The sequence below is a fragment of the Panthera onca genome, chromosome A1 (assembly GCF_046562875.1).
Source record: "Panthera onca isolate mPanOnc1 chromosome A1, mPanOnc1 haplotype 2, whole genome shotgun sequence".
Taxonomy (NCBI): Eukaryota; Metazoa; Chordata; class Mammalia; order Carnivora; family Felidae; genus Panthera; species Panthera onca.
Window position 1 is genome coordinate 169,436,337 of NC_138339.1, and position 20,912 is coordinate 169,457,248.

General features: G+C 37.3%; 1 protein-coding gene across 7 annotated transcripts in view; it reads right to left on the reverse strand.

Moving 5' to 3' along the window:
- The window catches only part of PCCA (propionyl-CoA carboxylase subunit alpha), a 413,047-nt gene that overhangs the window by 129,033 nt on the left and 263,102 nt on the right, over nt 1-20,912 (reverse strand). For all 7 annotated transcript variants that reach the window (XM_078432172.2, XM_078432163.2, XM_078432167.1 and 4 more), the window contains one exon: nt 13,276-13,378. In XM_078432172.2, the coding sequence (XP_078288298.1) occupies nt 13,276-13,378 (103 nt within the window). The remainder of the gene's footprint in view (nt 1-13,275; nt 13,379-20,912) is intronic.

Sequence of the window (20,912 nt, forward strand, 5' to 3'; positions counted from 1 at the left end):
AAACAGGTCAAGCTGTGCAAGGTTACTCTTCAGACTTAATTTCTCTACAACCTCATTCATCCGACCCCCTCCTATCAGACATCAAGCTGATTTGGAGGAGTTCTCTTTGAAAGGATATTCTTTAGTTTGGAGTAAAGGAGTCACATTGGTAAGGAAGTTACTTTGGGGCCTTCCTCTGTAAGCCAAGAGTAGCAGAGAATAAATCCATTCCACCACTGATATTTTAGAACCAATGAAATTACTGTGAATTCTGGGACCCTGAGCAAAGCTTCTGGAGTGAGCTCTCGCTACCTTTTGTAACACAGGCATCTCTCTGGCTTTTCCAAATAGTAATCTCTCTGTACAGTTTACATACCTAAAGAAGGAAAAAATAGGAAGCTGTTGGAGGGGCTGTCCAGATCTATCGACTCAATTTCCTTTCTCTCACTCATGTTACTTACCATCCTTCCTTTGCTTCTTTCCAGTTTCTTATTTCACGTTAGATCAAGCTCTTAGTATAGCCTATTCAGTGATCTCCACCAACTGCCTTCAAGTTCAGAGTGCCAGCTGGAGTTTCAGTAATTGCACTTTGTGTAGTTATGGGTATAAGACCAGAGCTCTTTATTCAATAAGCCAACTGCTCATGTGACTACTTCCCTGGATGGGATAGGCAATGTAAGATCCTTGACAGGTTATTAAAATTCCATTATTTCAATAGTCCCATACCTTGCAGACCTGTCCACTGCATAATTTTGAAACATTACTTTGGGGGAGTGGGGACGTAGGTAATACAAAATAGGTTCAAAATTCAAAAAGTACTAAAGGGACATCTAGTATAAGGTATGTATCCTTCTCACCCTGTCAAGGGGTCAGCCATACAGCTCCCCAATTCAAAGGCAACCATGGTTATCGATTTCTTGTGCCTCCTTCCAAAGATAACCTATACACGTAGCAAACAAATGTTTTTTTATGCAAATGAAAATACAATGCTTTTGTCATTATTAGCATATACACAGAATGTCACTTAATACACTCAGCATATACAAAGAAAGTTCGGATCCCTATAGTTCAATGACAGGGCTTTATTTAATGACCCCATTTTGATAGGCATAGTCCAGTTGTCTGTAGTCCTCTGCTCTTGCAAACGATACTGCCACGAACATGCTTGTACGTCTCCTGCATGTGAACACATCCTAGAGTATAAATTCACTTTCGACAAAAAATGGAGGCTGTATCAACTTGCGCACCCACCAGTTACACATACATGGGCCTGTTTCTCTATAACCTTATAAAATTAGAGAATTATCCAACTTTTTATCTTTGCTGAAATGTAGGTGGGAAATGGTATGTCATAATTTTCACCTTATTCTCTCTGTGTGGTTTAGCACATTTTGTCATGGATGGAGGCACCATTTATATTTCCTCTGCCATAAACCACCTGAGAATTTTTCACCTGGAAGGCTGGTGTTTTTCACTGATCAATAGTTCTTTATATATTAAGAACATTTATTCCCCTTTTGTCACTGAAATGAGCGGCATATTTCTCCTCTGGTCTGTTGGCTTCTCTACTGGCTTTACTTATGATTATGGTTTTACAGTTTTTGCCAAAATATTTAAAATTTTAAGCACAAACCTATTTTCCTAGCAATTTTTCTCAAATGGAAAAATAACTTTATCAAGAAAACAAATGTTGTTGCCACAGTGAAAGAATTTCATGTTTGCACAATATTATGTTTTCTGGAAAAAAATTCATTTCCTCAAATAGGGTAACATTTTTGCTACTTTATCTAGCATTCTTTTTAAAAGCGGGGGGGGGGGGGGGTTGGGGAAGCCTAAGTGAAAAAAATCACCTAACAAAAACGTAGCTTATATGATCATAACATTGAATTAATTGCTGCCAAAAGAAAAAGATTTTTAAGTTTTAAATATAAAATAGTGCATAATTTCTTGGGGTGCCTGGGTGGCTCACTCAGTTAAGTATCTGACTTCATTTCAGTTCATGATCTCACTGTGAGTTCGAGCCCCATGTCAGGCTCTATGCTGACAGCCTGGAACCTGCTTTGGAATCTGGATCCCCCCCCTCTCTGCCTCTGCCCCCCCCATACTCTGTATCTCTCTCAAAAATAAATAAACGTTAAAAAAATACTGCATAAATTCAAAAACCTCAATTTTTTTTGTCATTTATCACATACCATATGTCAATTTTCTTTTTTTTTTTAATTAAAAAAATTTTTTTTGATGTTTATTCTTTGAAAGACAAGAGACCCAGTGCAAGCAAGGGAGGGGCAGACAGAGAGGGAGACACAGAATCCAAGCAGGCTCCAGGCTCTCAGGTGTCAGCACGGAGCCCAACAGGAGCCTCGAACCCACAAACTGTGAGATCATGACTGAGCCACCCAGGCGCCCCAGTCAGTTCAATGTCCAACTTCGGCTCAGGTCATGATATCACCTTTCCAGAGTTTGATATCACCGGGTTCCAGAGTTGGGCTCTGTGCTGACAGTTCAGAGCCTGGAGCCTGTTTCAGATTCTGTGTCTCCCTCTCTCTGTTCTTTCCCTAGTCGTGTTCTGTCTCTCTCAAAAATAAATGAACATTAAAATTTTAAAAATAATAATAAAGTCCTTCATTACAAGCACTTAAGAGTACTATGGTATTCATTTTAAAATGTTACTATAAAAATCTAAATAAAATAAAGTAAAATAAAAAATAAAATAAAATAAGTTACTACAAAAATGTTTTTTCAGTTTTCTGTCTGCCTACCATGCCCTTAAGCTATATAGCTAACTCTTTAATAAAAAGCCTACAGTAGGCATAAATGTAAAAGTAAACTCACCTTGTTTGTTGATGTCTTTTTCATGTTCAAAAATAAGAGTCTACTCTAAAACTTGACCATAGTGACAAAAGGACAGATAGAATAATATTGCATTTTATTCTACAAAGGGCACTGGAAAATTATTTCCTTAAAAGAACCATGATTCTTACCATGTCCCTATAAAAATTCCAGTAACTACATGATTTAGCATTACTCCCTACAAATGGGATAAAAGGAACAGAGACTGTGATGTAAAATGCAAGAATAAATTCTTACTGAAAACATAAAGAAAATATGATTTTGTGCACAGAATTATTTATTGGCAAATGCTAACTTCATTTAATTCTTAATCTTTATGAAAATATTACTTAAAAATACTTAACTAGTTCTACTTAAAACCATATTTTCAGGGGTGCCTGGGTGGCTCAGTCAGTTAAGTATCTGACTCCTGATCTTGGCTCAGGTCATGATCTCATGATTCACAGGTTCGAGCCCTGTACCGGGTTCTGCGCTGATGGCACAAACCGTGCTTGGGACTGTCTCTCCTTCTCTCTGTCCCTCCCCTCCTTGTGCTCTCTCTCTCAAAATAAATAAATAAACTAAAACACACACACACACACATTTTCAAAGTAACTCTGGTGGTGTTTTCCTACAAATGAAGTCTAGAACAAAATCTATAATGGTAGAACAAATGGGAAAGGGTTAGCTATGTTAGAGAAGGAAACCTTCAGATGATGCATATCTAATTATTTATTATGCATCCATATGTATTTATTATTTTTTATTCTTATGTTCTTTATCATTTTCTCTGTTCGAGAAGAAAAATATAGGGTGGTAATTTCAATGATATGAATACTACAAAACATTTCCCTCCCACAGGCATCTAAAGATGAGACAATTTTATATCAACCAAAACAAACATTACTAAGAAAATGAAATGAAAGCTCTTTTAGATGCAAAAATCTTATTTATCTCAAATCATGTATTGCTCTCAAAGATTATTACTTACTTGGATAAAACTGTAAGATCACTGCTAAAACTCAATATATTGAATTTTAATACCCATTTGAAAAATACGGTAACCTCTACAAGAGGTAATAAGATACTAAAAATGCTTTCTAACAGCTACTCTTTTTTTTTTAAGCTTATTTATTTGAGAGAGAGAGTGCAAGGGAGGGGCAGAGAGAGAGAGAGAGAGAGAGAGAAAGGGAAACCCAAGCAGGCTCTGCACCGTCAGCGTGGAGCCCAAGTTGGGGCTTGAACTCACGAACTGAACTATGAGACCATGACCTGAGTCGAAATTCGGAGTTGGATGCCCAACTGAGCCACCCGGACACCCCTCTAACAGCTACTCTTAACCAGTATTCCTGATTGTGTACTTTTCAACACTGGGTACATTGTGTATATAATATTGTGTACATTTTTGTGATACCTTGCATGATCCTTTAAATAGTATGACTGCAGCCTTAACTTTCTGCCTATCACAAAGAAAAATCCCTTTATCATGTGTCAAAAATATTCTGTTTGGAAATAAATGCATTATTCTTTGTAATTTTCCTTGACAGTGCTACTATATCTCAGAATTTTGTCTAGCAAAACTACCCTATAAAAGGAGATATAGAGAGGTACTAGTGCATGGGCTAGTAACAACTGCGTTCCGGTTTCCTACTATCTCATTTAGAGATAAATTATGTGTAGTGCCTACCACAGTGCCTGGGACAGGGTACATCTTTGATAATCGCAAACCAAAGTAATCAACTGCTTCATGGAAATACCTTTAAATAGGCTAAAATAGGTACCAGAAAACAACAATGCAACTAGAACAAGACAGGGACACCCCTTCCTCACTCTACTGTTTGTGGAAAACAAATAATAGAAAAATTAAGGAAACATACACTTCCATAATAAGAAATCAAAGTTATCTATAGAAAATGTCTCTGATGTTTCAAAAAACTTACCTTGCTACCACGTGCCAGTGCTTTTCCTCACCTATTTTACCACAATTTGGAGGTAAGTCATGACATATGTCATCACATTCTAATCTGTTACTCATTAGTCATCTTGGCCAAGAAGAACTTCACTTTCACCTAGATACTTCCTTTCCCCCAGCCAGTTGAGTGCTCTTTCTTCTATCTTTCTCAGGATTTAAGTGGTTGAAGACACTTCTGTTAAGACATTTATGTATTTTAATTCCAAGCCTGCTGACCCTTTATTACCATATGTAGAGATTGTTTACATGGATATCTCCAAGGCAAGCCACCATTAATTCATCTTTTTTTCACGTTCACATTCACAATTTTTCATTGGATAGGGTTTTTTTTTTTTTTTTTTTTAATGTTTATTTACTTTTGAGAGAGAGACAGAGTATGAGCCAGGGAGAGTCAGAGAGAGAGAGGGAGACACAGAATCCAAAGCAGGCTCCAAGCTCTGAGCTGTCAGCACAGAGCGCGACACAGGGCCCAAACTCAGGAACTGCAAGATCATGACCTGAGCCGAAGTCAGACGCCCAACCGACTGAGCCACCCAGGCACCCCTCATTGGGTGGGGTTTGAGAAGAGGTATCAGTGAACCAAAGAATATGAACATTTTTTAAAGGTCTTTGATGAATGTTATCAAATTATTTTATAGAAAGGGTAAATGGATATTATATATTCCTATTTAATTTACTTTTGAGTTGTATGTATTTATGTATTTTAAATACAAGTGTTTTACTGAATATATTATTTGCAAATATGTTTCCCCCTTCTGTGTTCTGTCTTTTCAGTTTCTTGTTCTGTATCTTTTGAACACAGTTTTTAATTTTGACAAAGACCAATTTATTTTTTCTTTTGTTGCTTGTGCTTTTGTCCTATCTAAGCAACTGCTGCCACAAGCAAGGTCATGTAGATGTACCCTTATGTTTTCTTCTAAGAGTTTTATTGTTTCATCTTTTACATTTAGATCTTTTATCCACTTTAGGTTAATTTTGGTATAATTAACTCAATATGAGATAGGGATTCAACTTTATTCTTTTACACGTAGACACCGACTTGGTCCAGTACCATTTGTTGACAAGATTATTCTTTCCTTCACTGAATTACTTTGGCACCTTTGTCGAAAATCAGGGATTTAGTTCTGGATTCTTAATTCTGTTCTATTGATCTATATGTTTACCTTTATGCAAGTACTATATTTTATGAGACAATTCTGTTGTTAAGTCTTGAAAAGGGAAACTGAGTTCTCCAATTTTGTTCTTTTTTTCAAGATTGCTTTTGCTATTCTGGGTCCCTTAAGTTTCCATATAAATTTTAGTATCAGCTTGTCAATTTCTGGAGAAAATTTTTTTTTGGATTCTGGAAAGAACTGCATTGAATGTGTAAACCAATTTAGGAAATATTACCATCTGAACAACATTAAGTCTTTCAATTCAGGAATATGAGATGCTATTTATTTGGATTTCTATTAATATCTTTTTTAATAGTTTTTAGTTTTTAGTTTTCACAGTATAAATTTATACCTCTTTTGTTCTTTTATACTTTTGATGCTCTTAATGGTAACTTTTTCATAATTTTGTTTTTGGATTGTTCATTGCAAATAAGTAAAAATGCAATTGACTTTTATATATTTATTTTGTACCCTGTACCCTTGCTAAACTTATTTTGTAATAATTCCTTAATGGATTTTTCAGAATTTTCTACATACAACAATATGTCATCTACAATAGAGATTTTTATAACTTTCACCAGTAGTAGTTGCTTTGTCGCACAAAACTGCTGTTTCAGAAGTGGATCTCTGCCATTTAACTTTTAATATAAATTGTATCAATATACAACTTACTTGAAATTGGCAGAATGAAAGGAATCTGATTGTAATTTAAAACTGCAGCACAATCAGGAACACGACGGGGATGTCCATTCTCACTGCTGTTGTTTAACATAGTGCTGGAAGTTCTAGCATCAGCAATCAGCAACAAAAGGAAATCAAAGGCATCAAAATTGGCAAAGATGAAATCAAGCTTTCACTTTTTGCAGATGACATGATATTATACATGGAAAACCCTACAGACTCCACCAAAAGTCTGCTAGAACTGATACGTGAATTCAGTAAAGTCTCAGGATACAAAATTAATGTACAGAAATCAGTTGCATTCTTATACACTAATAATGAAGCAACAGAAAGACAAAGAAACTGATCCCTTTCACAATTGCACCAAGAAGCATAAAATACCTAGGAATCAACCTAACCAAAGATGTAAAAGATCTGTATGCTGAAAACTATAGAAAGCTTATGAAGGAAATTGAAGAAGATACAAAGAAATGGGAAAACATTCCATGCTCATGGATTGGAAGAATAAATATTGTTAAAATGTCAGTACTACCCAAAGCAATCTACACATTCAATGCAATCCCAATCAAAATTGCACCAGCATTCCTCTAAAGCTAGAACAAGCAATCCTAAAATTTGTATGGAACCACAAAAGACCCCGAATAGCCAAAGTAATATTGAAGACGAAAACCAAAACAGGAGGCATCACAATTCCAGACTTTAGCCTCCACTACAAAGCTGTAATCATCAAGACAGCATGGTATTGGCACAAAAACAGACACATAGACCAATGGAATAGAATAGAGATTCCAGAATTGGACCCACAAATGTATGGCCAACTAATCTTTGACAAAGCAAGAAAGAATATCCAATGGAAAAAAGTCTCTCTAACAAATGGTGCTGGGAGAACTGGACAGCAACATGCAGAAGAATGAAACTAGACCACTTTCTTACACCACTCACAAAAATAAACTCAAAATGGATAAAGGACCTGAATGTGAGACAGGAAGCCATCAAAACCCTAGAGGAGAAAGCAAAAAAAAAAAAAAACAAAAAAAACAAACCTCTCTGACCTCAGCCTCAGCAATTTCTTACTCAACACATCTCCAAGGCAAGGGAATTAAAAGCAAAAATGAACTATTCAGACTTCATCAAGATAAAAAGCTTCTGCACTGCAAAGGAAACAATCAACAAAACTAAAAGGCAACCGATGGAATGGGAAAGGATATTTGCAAATGACATATCGGACAAAGGGCTAGTATCCAAAATCTATAAAGAATTCACCAAACTCCACACCTGAAAAACAAATAATCCAGTGAAGAAATGGGCAGAAGACATGAATAGACACTTCTCTAAAGAAGACCCCAGATGGCCAATAGGCAGGCACATGAAAAGATGCTCAATGTCGCTCCTCATCAGGGAAATACAAATCAAAACCACACTGAGATATCACCTCACGCCAGTCAGAGTGGCTAAAATGAACAAATCAGGAGACTATAGATGCTGGAGAGGATGTGGAGAAACGGGAACCCTCTTGCACTGTTGGTGGGAATGCAAACTGTGCAGCCGCTCTGGAAAACAGTGTGGAGGTTCCTCAAAAAACTAAAAATAGATCTACCCTATGACCCAGCAATAGCACTGCTAGGAATCTACCCAAGGGATACAGGAATGCTGATGTATAGGGGAACTTGTACCCCAATGTTTATATAGCAGTACTTTCAACAATAGCCAAATTATGGAAAGAGCCTAATTGTCCATCAACTAATGAATGGATAAAGAAGTTGTGGTTTATATATACAATGGAATACTACTTAGCAATGAGAAAGAGTGAAATACGGCCTTTTGTAGCAACGTGGATGGAACTGGAGAGTGTTATGCTAAGTGAAATAAGCCATACGGAGAAAGACAGATACCACATGTGTTCACTCTTAGGTGGATCCTGAGAAACTAAACAGGAACCCATGGGGGAGGGGAAGGAAGGAAAAAAAAAAAAAAGTTAGAGAGGAAGGGAGCCAAACCATAAGAGACTCTTAAAAACTGAGAATAAACTGAGGGTTGATGGGGGTTGGGGGAGAGGGGAAAGTGGGTGATGGGCATTGAGGAGGGCACCTGTTGGGATGAGCACTGGGTGTTGTATGGAAACCAATTTGACAATAAATTTTATATTAAAAAAATAATAAAAAAAGATAAAACTGCAGCACAATTTTATGGCCATCAAAAAGGAAAGTTTTGACCTTTCCATAAGAAGCAAAAAAAAAAAAAAAATCTCATTTAGGAGAAAATGAGCTGAAAAGAGTTTTAAAAAAGATAAAAACAATTTTCATTTTTCTTAACTATACTAAATGTTTCTTTTCATCATTGAGATTTTTCTCTTCAACTATTAGCACAAAAATTACATTGCTGTGCCAAAATTCATGAGTTTGAGGATTCTGGATATTCTTAAGTAGTTTACAGGATCTTTATAAAAATTTCTATTGATGGCTCACTGTAACACAAAGGATATCTAAATCAGTATCTAGGATCATATGCTGTTTTCTGTTTATTATTTCTACTTACTAGTAGTTAACAGAAATATTAGGCAAAAAAATTTTAAGTGCATGTACAGTGCACACTTTTTCATCTTTAGGAAGGCTGAATTCTTGAGCTAATTTTCTTCACATCAAGAGTACTCTGACATTCTTCTTCCAAGTGAACTGTTTTCAGTATGAAGTTAGGCCATCATCTTTAAGATAACAAACGCACTATCATGAACTATTTTGACCAGTATCACATTACACAGAATAAAAGAGAACGGAAAACATCTTGGGAATCCAGAATATAATCATGAATTAAATGTAAGTAAACATTAGTTTGTTTTTGATATTTTTAAGTTTCTCATCTTAATATGCTAAACAATATTTCAATTTGGTGTTAGCAGATTTTATACTCAGTTTTGCTATTCATTCTGACCCTTATAGTCAAAATCAAAAATCTAAAACATAAAATATTTCACCCTATCTACTACTTCTTTTTTTTAAGTTTATTTATTTATTTTGAGAGAGCGAGCACACAAACAGGCGAGGGGTGTCGAGAGAGGGAGAGAAAGAGAGAGACAGAGAAAGAGAGAGAGAAAATCCCAAGCAGGCTCCATGCTGCTGCCCGCAGAGAGCCTGACAGGGGGCTCGAAATCACAAACCAGGAGATGATGACCTGAACCAAAATTTAAGAGTCGTATGCTCAATGGAGTGAGCCACCCATGCGCCCCCACCTACTACTTCTTCACTTAACTTTTCCCCCTACCATGCTTCCTTTGTTTCCCAAAAATTTCATCCTCACTACTTTTAAATTTTTTATCAAAAAATACTGATCTGTATTGATTTTTGCACTTAAAAATTTTTTACAAATCATATAATTTACTATCTTACCCATTTTGAAGTGTACAGTTCAGTGGTATTAAAGACATGCAGAGTTTTGTATATGCATCACCAATGGCCATCTTCAGAATTATTTTCATCTTGTGAAACTAAAACTCTATTCCCTTTAAATAATAACCCTCTGTTTCCCACTCTCCCAGCCTCTGGCACCACCATTCTATTTTCTATGTATTTAACTACTCTACATACTGTATGATTTGGAATCATACAGTATTTGTCCTTTTGTGTCTGGCTTATTTCACTGAGCTCAATTCCCTCAGGTTCCTCCATGCTGTGGCACGTATCAGAATTTCTTCTTTTGGTCGATGTGTCTGTCTTATGCGAGTACCACACCATTTTGACCACAGCAGTTTTGTAATAAGTATTAAAATCAGGAAGTGTGAGCTTTCCAACTTTGTCCTTCTTTTTGAAAATTGTTTTGGCTATTTGGGGTCCCTCCCTTAAGAGTCCATATGAATTTTAGGACTGACTTTTCTATCTCTGCAAAAAATCGGTTGGGATTTTGATAGGGATTGTTTTGAATCTGCTGAACATGGGTAATACTGAAGCCAAATCATGGGTAATATTGACATTATAACAACATTAAGTCTTCCAATCTATGAACCCAAGATGGCTTTGCATATATTTGTGTTTTCTTTAATTTCTTCCAGCAACATTTTGTAGCATCTAGTGTACAAGTCCTTCTCCTCCATGGTTAAGTTTATTCCTAAGCATCTTATTCTTTTTGATAGTGTTGCAAATGGAGTTGTTTTTGCTTTGTATATTTCAAACTGTTACATAAATGGCATCATTAAGTACTTATATTTTCACAGTCTTCTTTTTTACTATTAAGTCCATGCATACATACTAAATGTAGAACAATATGCACAAGGAGGACACATAGCATCTTCAGGATAGCTGTCACCTCTGGAGAGGGAAAGGGCGGAATGAGATATCATAAAGAAGGGATTTAGCTGTAACTATGAATTGTTTCTTTTTCAGTAAGAGATCTGTATAGAACATTTGTGCATTTGCAATACTTTCCTTATTTGAAACATCTTTTAATTTAAATTTTTTAGATTAAAATAATTTTGAAAATGTGGGGTATCTGAAGCATTACTTCAGGCATATGACTTTGCTTGTACCACTCTTGGGATCATGACCCTAGAGTGTCACCTTGAGGCCAGTTACTTTTTCTTGATGTGGCAGTGGATGACCTAGGAAACCAACAGTCACAGCTCTCCCCCCGAGACCCTAAAATCTGAGACTTCGTATCAATGGGTCTTTACTTAGTCTGTGCTATTCATCTTGACTCTCTTCAATAACACTGATGTCAAATGAAACTCAATCCAAATATACTTAGGAAAAAAAAGACACTATCAGGATTACCTGTTTTTCATTAGGTTTGATACTGTAAAGCCAATAAATAGGGGTAAGTAGCTATTGATACTATGTATCAAGGTGGATATTTTCCAGGGAAATTTTTAATGCAATAATTTTGATGTGTTTTTTTTTTAAACAGCCCTGCTTTTCTTATGAGCTAAAAAGTAAAACAAGAGGTAATTCTACTGGAAAAATTCAAAGACACCATTTGAGCTGATGGTCTCTAGTTTTTCAACATGGAATCTGAAACAAGCACCAAGAAATAACAGCTCTAAGACGTAATCTGAGCCGTTTTCTTATTAAGGCAAGGCACTGCTTAGAAAAACAGTGTAATGGAGTATCAGATGAACAGTAACACTTCAGTGGTGACTCAGTACAGAACTAGAAATTATGCTAAGTCTACATTTTTGTAAAGTTAACCTTCCCTGAGGAAAATGTTATAATATTAATACTCTTTACTATTCAATACACATAGTTTGCTACTCAACCTGATATACACTTAAGTCTCCACTTATAGAGCTACGTTTTTAAATGATCATATAGAAAGGAGGAACATAAGGAATCACGTAAGTACATCACAAAAAAAATACATCATAAGACAACTGTTTAACTCCACCGCAGTTTTCACGTTAACAGAGTAGAGTGAAATACCTTTCAGGAACAAATGCCTCAGCAATTTTGGCACACAGAATGAATCCCAACACTTAAAGACAACCAAGGAGATGACCCTTCACTCATGAATGAATCTCATTTACGTGTGACTCTGACTACCACATAAGAATGTAAGCTTCTCCAGTCTTAACAGCCTAGCACTTACCTAGCACAAGGTAGGAATGTAGTACGGATATGTTGAATAAGTGACTTCTCCTAACTCTGATGTTACTTTCTAGCTGGGATCAGGAAACTGCCACCAGGAGGTGCCTGGCTGGCTCAGTTGGTAGAGCATGTGACTCTTGATCTCAGGGTAACGAATTCGAGCCCCACGTTGGGGGCAGAGTTTACTTAAAAAAAAAAATACACATAAAAGCGAAAAAACTACCACCCTATACCTCAGCTTCACCAGTTCTTCTTTTCGTGAAATCATATTATTTTTATTTTCATATCCTGTTTAAATCTTTTGATGAAAAAGTCATGTTTTCCAAACAACAAAATGACATTTCATTGCAACTTAGCCATGAGAAGAGAAATGTAGATTAATAAAATATTCATTGCACTAACTACCTAGAAGCTCCTGTGTGTTCAGGCTGAAAGTAAAACAGGAAAAACATTTCACAATATCATGATATTTTTCTGGCACTCACTCTCAAATCATATAATTTAAACATATCATTCATAACACAGTGTAAACACTAAATGTTAACGTAACACTGCTTAGTACAGACCCGAATTAAACTAAAGCAGTTCTATCATGGATATTATCCAAGGGGTTTAAGTTCAAGTTTTAAATTCCTTCAAAACAAAAGGAATGTCACCACAAGGTAAATTTAGCCTCAAGAATGTCTCACACAACATGAAGTCTCAAGAAAATGTTATATAGGCTTCAGATGACTTGTTTTAAAAGAGTGATTACCTACCACAGCTATCATATGTTTGGAATTATACTTAAAGATGCTCTTCTCTGGGACAAAAACAAAAGTATTACTTCTCAATAACAAAAGGAAAATGAATCAGGTGTCAGGAAGTGGGTGTAGAATGTGGCTAAATCTAGGAATGTATTTCCTAATTAACATGAGAGAACAAAACCTCCCATTTACATTCAGCTTCCTAAAGAAGGTGAAACAAGCACATTGCTGTGTTACAGACTCAAAAGATGAGAGTCGCTGAATACATTAAAAATTGTTTGAAACAGGCACAGATCAATTTTCAAGACTGCCAAAAAAAATAAAAACAAAGAAATAAAACTCACAGAGAATGTTGGCCCACTGTTTGATGCTACGACAGTATGAACTTCGTCATGCAATTTTACTGAGAGCTGCCAGTTAGCCACTTGTGGTTGAATAATAGGCACTCTGAAGCAGAAAAAAAGAAAAGGAGTTAGTAATTTTACATTATTCTCTTAGTAAACTGATTTTCCTTTGGCGTTAAGTGTGCAGGGTAAAATTGCCACAGATTATATTTCAGAACATTATTTTAAAAGGCTCTGTCCCTGGAAAAAAGCTTTCAGATTTAAACTAGAGCAGTTAAAAACAAACATACAAAAAACACATAGACATTCCAAGGACAACAGTAATCACTCTGGGATAAATGTCCTAGTGCCATCCATTCAAATACCATTATCCATTCTATGAATTTGAGTTGCTTAACTATGACTTTCAAAAATTAACTGTATGCAATATTAATATCTTTTCAGTATTTTGCTACTGTTCCAGACTGTTTTCAAAAATTTACAACGTGAATCTTTTATTTTTCTGGGTTTATTGAGTTATGAGTGGTATGCATAAGAACTGCATATAATTAACACACAATTTAGTGAATTTGAACATAGTTATTCATTTGTGTTTCCATCACCATAATTAAGGTAATAAATATATCCATCACCTCCAAAAGTTCCCTTGTATATCCCTTCATTCCTTTTTGGTATTTTGTTTGTTTGGGTAAGAATACAATCTTGGGGCGCCTGGGTGGCTCAGTCGGTTAAGCGGCCGACTTCGGCTCAGGTCATGATCTCGCGGTCCGTGAGTTTGAGCCCCGCGTCGGGCTCTGTGCTGACAGCTCAGAGCCTGGAGCCTGTTTCAGATTCTGTGTCTCCCTCTCTCTGACCCTCCCCCGTTCATGCTCTGTCTCTCTCTGTCTCAAAAATAAATAAACGTTAAAAAAAAAAAAAATTATAAAAAAAAAAAAAAAAGAAAGAATACAATCTTAATAACAGGTCTTTTCTTGCCTATGGTCCATATTACATGGTCCAGAAAAACTGGGTAAAGCAACCAGAGACAAAAACATTTTTAGAATACAAATATTTCCCACAATTTTTTAAAGTAACAAGATTTTAGGGGCGCCTGGGTGGCGCAGTCGGTTAAGCGTCCGACTTCAGCCAGGTCACGATCTCGCGGTCTGTGAGTTCGAGCCCCGCGTCAGGCTCTGGGCTGATGGCTCGGAGCCTGGAGCCTGTTTCCGATTCTGTGTTTCCCTCTCTCTCTGCCCCTCCCCCATTCATGCTCTGTCTCTCTCTGTCCCAAAAATAAATTAAAAACGTTGAAAAAAAAAAAAATTTAAAGTAACAAGATTTTAATCATTTGTGAATTAGCCTAATTTAAATATTGCATGTTTTCATTATTTATGGTCATAAAGGAATATTTTACAAAGCAACTACACAGATACTATCCAGACTCTTGTCTTAAGTTATAGTTCCGAAAAAATGTTGCAGGTCATGTTTCAAGGTCACACCCCCTCCCATGAATTTCAAAAGGATTCTTTGTGTATTCAATGAAAACAAATTCAGGCACAAAAACTATGATTATAATCAAATCATCTCTAGACACAAGGTCTAATGGAGGATGATGGATAACTTAGGAGAACATTTGTATTTGGCCCACTATTTATTTTCTGAAAAAGAAGAAATGTCTTAAATACTCTAGAAGTGAAAATTAACGTTTTAAAATGTATCAACAAATCAATACTAATGAACATGGCAGACATGGACGATTCTCTCGGCAACTTAAATAGGGCTGTTTCAGAGGATAGAGCTTCACACATGAGAGCTTGAAAGAACAACAGGGGAGCATACAGGACGCAGAGGAGGAGAAGGAGGAGGGGGGTAAGAGGAGGAGGAGGAGGAGGAGGAGGAGGAGGAGGAAGAGGAAAAGGAGGAGGGGGAGGAGGAGGGGGAGGAGGAGGGGGAGGAGGAGGGGGAGGAGGAGGGGGAGGAGGGGGAGGAGGAGGGGGAGGAGGAGGGGGAGGAGACAAGTGTCACAGGGCAGAGTGCTCCAGTATGCCAACACCCCACCCCCCTCTATTTTGTCACTCTATTCCACAGGGCATCTAAGTTTGTCTCCTTAATTGGCCTGTGAGCTCCTAAAAGATCAAGATCATTCCTGGGGCACCTGGGTGGCTCGGTCAGTTAAGCATCCAACTTCAGCTCAGGTCATGATCTCGCGGTTCATGAGTTTGAGCCCTGAGTCAGGCTTTGTGGTAACAACTCAAGAGCCTGGAGCTTGCTTCAGATTCTGGGTCTCCCACTCCCTGCCCCTCCCTCACTCATGCTCTTGCGTGCTCTTTCTCTCTCTCAAACATTTAAAAAATTATAAAAATAAAGATCAAGGTCATTCCTTATTTTTGTTTCCCAGGTCCCAGCACAGTTTGGGGAGAAAGGGATGATGGGGGCAGTAGGAAGGAATCTGAGGAGCACCTACTATGTGCCGAGCACCGCATAGGAGAGGCCGCGTCACCCAAGGGACAGAGTATGCTCCAGAAAGAGCATGGCCCCTGAGCTCTTGGCTTACTACCTGGCTCTTTTTGCATTATATAAAGGACCTCACCAGACTTCACTCTGTTTACCTTCAAAGGGGCTAACACCCCAACCTCTCAGGGGTTTTGTGATGACAGAAATAACCTCCCAGCTATATTACTGGCAACCTAACTTTCTTAAGTCTTTACTATCCTTGACAATTATGTACCTCTGCTGCTCAAGATTGTTACATGGTTTTCTACTTCATATCAGGTGAAATCTTAACTGAGTTACCTACCATTCAAGTTTCTTATAAATAAGGTCCCTCTCTTTGTATCCAGTTTTATTTCTGATTATTCATGACTTGCGTATCTGGTTGCGCCAAAACCTTAAATTACTTCCCAAACCAAACCAAACCAAACCAAACCAAAACAAGCAGGAGAAATAAGCACAGTGGTCACAAACCCAGGCTCTGGTAACTCGCACAAGTGGGTTAAAAACCCAGCCCTTTCTGGGGCGCCTAGGTGGCTCAGTCGGTTGAGTGTCCAACTTCGGCTCAGGTCATGATCTCACGGTTTGTGGGTTCAAACCCTGCCTTGGGCTCTGTGCTGACAGCTCAGAGCCTGGACCTGCTTTGGATTCTGTGTCTCCTCCTCTCTCTGCCCCTCCCCTGCTCATGCTCGGTCTCTCTCTCTCCTTCAAAAATAAATTTTAAAAAACATAAAAAAAAAAAAAAACCCAGCCCTTTCATTAATTCATTCTTGAGCAAACTATTAAGTCTCAATCTCCTTATGAATCAATCTAGATATATAATAGTATCTACATCACAGTGATGATGTACTGAGAACTAAATCAAACAGTGCATGTTAACTTTTATTAATTTGATTAGTCCCAACCATAGGGCTACATATTCATTTCCACCCACCCCCATAACTGAAATCCCTTTAAGGGAAACCCTGGATTCCTTCTGCTCCACAAACCAACAGATTTTTCAAGAAGAATATCATCTCTCTCATAAACTGTTCCCTAACCATATAGGTACTGACCATAGTACAAACAACTTCAGTGAGCTCCCTGCCACTTAACCTACATTATAGGCTTAATATTTTTCACAATTTAGTAGCCTGAAGGAGGTAATTCTTTCAAGTAAATGTGGAGACTCTTTTCAGTTATGCAACAAGCCTCTGTTTCCAGAGGAGCTGCGAAGTTAATGCTGACATCCGGTTGGAACCCAGACTGAATTTTCCCACAGAAAGCAAACCTACAGATGGTGGCGAGATACAGTTGCCACCCTTCAGAACCTAACTACTATTTATTTTTCCATTGTTTTATTTTGACCCACATCTGTTTCATATATGTTAGAACCTGCCCCAAGAGGGACCTTGTAGAAAGAGCACAGGCTCCTTTGAGTTAAAATGCTGGGGTTTAATCTCAGTCCATTCCCTTACTAACAAGGTCCCAGGGACTCCAGTACTTTGGCCCCAAAATTTCCACACCTGTGAAATACAGCTGGTGCAGCGCTGGGCAGGTGATGGGGGAGCTGTAGCTTCTTCTGAGCACACAACTCCTGAAGTGCCCTTTCCTAACAATTTCTCTTAAGGTGATGTGTTACTAGGAGGTAGGAAAGAGGCTTCACTGTGACAGCAAGCCCTTGAGATACAAGATGGTCACACCGTGGAATCTCTTCATGAGTTCACTCTTCTGCAAACAAAATCTGCTAAGATTCCTTCCGGCTTTATGTAAGTTTGAAAGTAGTTTTGTTTTGTTTTTAAATAAAATGGATGGGGTTGGGCATACATGCCCAGTGTAAAGATCCATAAACTGGGCAGCAGAAATAAACTGTAATAAACTACAAATAAAGAAAGTAACATGCACCAGCCTGGAAGTATAAAAGTATATGTGTTCTATTTCTGCAAAATCATTGGGGCTATGTTAATAATTACTTTGAAACACTGATATCAATTCCACCAGCACAAACGTGTTTATAATGGTGGCAGTTACATTTTACAGTTATATTTTAAATTTTAGAAAGGAGTTCCTTTTATCCATCAAATCCAAAATAGTCTCAAATATTTTTATGAACAACTCTCTGGAAAGGGAGAGAAAAAGTCCTAGAGTTTCACTCGACTCAGCTTAGTAATGTTACACAGAAAACAGCTTCTTTACTGAACTATGTGCCTAGTAAAAGAGGCTGACATCTGATCAAAAATTTCATCTGTGCAGCTTGTTAGTTACTTGAAAAGCTGTTATCATTTAAACTACTACTTCAAAAAACAAACAAAACCCCCAAAACCCAGGAAAAGGGAACTCACATAAACAGAGACTCACAAAGCAAATCAAATAATAGGTCTTACCCAGACCTGTCCACTTTGATTATCATCAGCCAACCAGAATGAATATGCTCAATAAAACTGAATGTTTCTGTATTTTATAGTAAAAACGGTCAGCTGATTATCACAAATGTTAATGCTAATGCATTTAACTTATTGGAATATTTTACTCAAAAATGTGTAAATAATACTAACCCAAATACCCAAATCTGGGTAACCAAATACCCATTACACTTCATGTTTTAAGGCAGATTTTATGTAAACATAACTCACAGCATCTTTAGTTATCAAGGATTATAAACATCTCAAAACCATATTATGAGACACTCAGAAAAGCTGGTTTTCAATTGTGCCATTACATATTTAGGAGTGAAACACTGAGTTAAAACAATGTTAGTGGTCAAAGAATCATTAAGCAATCCTTGATCATAACTTTCACAGTGGGTGGTCTGTAAAATGATCAAGAATAATACGCTGCATTCCATAGCCACAGAGGTCAGCTTCTGCATACAAATCTTTGCAGGAAGAAAAAGGCCTTCAGAAAAGTGGGCCATTCATCTGAACCAAGTTCAGAGAATTTCCAGCACGGTGAAAAGATATGTTATGCGAGCACATAGATGTATTCAGTGGGGGTAGACGGAACCAGCTACATGTGGCGACTACAAAGGAGCCCTCCCATGGTTCATGAATAAGTCGAGGAAATGATCAGAAAAAAAAAAGAGAGAGATGTTTAGACAGATGGCCCACTTAAAATGCCTGAGACAGGGCATAAGCAATTTTAATGAAACTTTAGATCTAGCATATGAATTGTTTCTTATTTCCTCCAGGGAAAAAAAATCTAAAGACGACAAAAATTCAGCAATTTGCTGAAAAACTCACTCTTAGCAAGTTGGGATGGAAAAAGAATTACAAATACAAGTTTTATTAGTGCAATAAATTCATATAAAATTCTTCACAGAGCCATCAGCTATCAAAATGAATATAAGCATGGAATGAACAGATTAAAGGAATTTTAAACAGAAGTCTACTGCCAAAGCAAACAAAAATCTAAGCCTTATTATGTGAGAACTTACAACACTCCAACATTAAAGTTCATCACTGCAGAAGAAAGATAAAAGCAGCATTTTCAGAGAAGCTCTTCAAAGCTAGAAATTGTCACAGTAGAGGAATAGAATCCTGCTTATATGCAATTTAAAATGTGTACATTCAAATAGATGAGGCTGTGTATCACAAAACAGTGCCCAGAAAGGGTTACAGAACACCCTCAAGTTTTGAGTCATTAGCATTACAAATAACACAAATGACACCTGAATCAGGAAACCGAATACTAATGTTACTTATAATCTTACAGATTTTAATATTATGCAAACCCTATTTCTTGTGCTACCAATCAAAGGGTTCAGGTTCTCAATTTAAATGCTGAGCATGAACAGTCAGGAAAGGCAATGGAGTTTAGCCTCTGCAAGCCCTGGTCATGGACTGACCACCAACCCCAAAAGCCCTGTGGCCTTCCAAGTTACTTTTCCTCCTTGCATCTCAATTTCCTGGTCAGCGAGCCTAAGACAGTAAGAACACTTTCCCCACAAGTTGATTAAAGAAGGTAAAAGGTGTAACACACTCAGATTCGTGCTTGGCACGTGAATGCTAAAATAAGAGTTATTCTCATCATTTTCAGAATATGGTGAAATATCTGAAACTCTCCTCTATTATTTCAACCCCATTTTATTTATTTGAGAGAGAGAGAGAGAGAGAGAGAGAGAGGGAGAGAGAGAGAGAGAGAGAGAGAGAGAGAGAGAGAGAGAGAATATCTCAAGCAGGCTCCATGCTCACCACGGAGCCCAACACGGGGCTCGATCCCACGACCCTGGCATTGTGACCTGAGCCAAAATCAAGAGTAGGAAGCTCAACCAACTGGGCCACCCCGGTGTCCCAACCCTATTTTTAAAAAATACATTAATTTATTATTCATATACAGTGAAATTCAAAACTGTAAGTTCCATCATTTATCATTCCAATAAATCTGTCCCTTTCCCCAGTAGTTCAACTATAGATTAAAGCTTCACATAAACAGACTCCAAAAACATGCACTCTTGCATGTAGCTTTCTTTTCTTCCTTGCCCAATGCAATGTTTTGAGGCTCATTCACGTTAATAGTTCATTATTTATTGTAGAGCAGTACTCTATGGTACCAGCATACCAAAATTAGTTCATCCTTCTGCTGATGGGCATTTGGGCTATTTCCAGTTTGGGGCTCTTATGAACAAACCTGCTATAAACACTCTTTGTATGAGCCTTTTTTGAAGACAGAAGTTTTGATTTCTTGTGGGTAAAAACTCTGAGAGTGGAAATGTGAGGGCAACCATGTTTAATTTTATAAAAACTGTGCTCGCTTCGGCAGCACATATAATAATTTTATAAAAACTGTCAAAACTGTCTTACAAGGTATTAAAACATATCTATACTCCCCCCAGCAATGGTACTTGCTCCATAGCCTTGTCACCATTTGGTGATGTGTTTCTACTTCTAGTCAGGCCAGTGGCTTAGAAACTTCTCATTACAGGTTAACATGCATTCCCCTTATGACAAATAATGTTGGGCACCTCAATATTAGTGCTTATTGGCCACTTGTTTCAAAATTTTGTCCATCTTTTTAATTAAGATGTTGGTCTTACTGATTTGTGGGAGTTATTTTTTAGAAAGCCTCTATCAGATTTAGGTCTTGTGAATATTCTGCACCACCCCTGAGGCTTATAAATTCTCTTAAAAATGTCTTACCTTCAGCAGTTTTTAAAAAATTAACAGACTTAATTTTTCAGAGCAGCTTTAGGT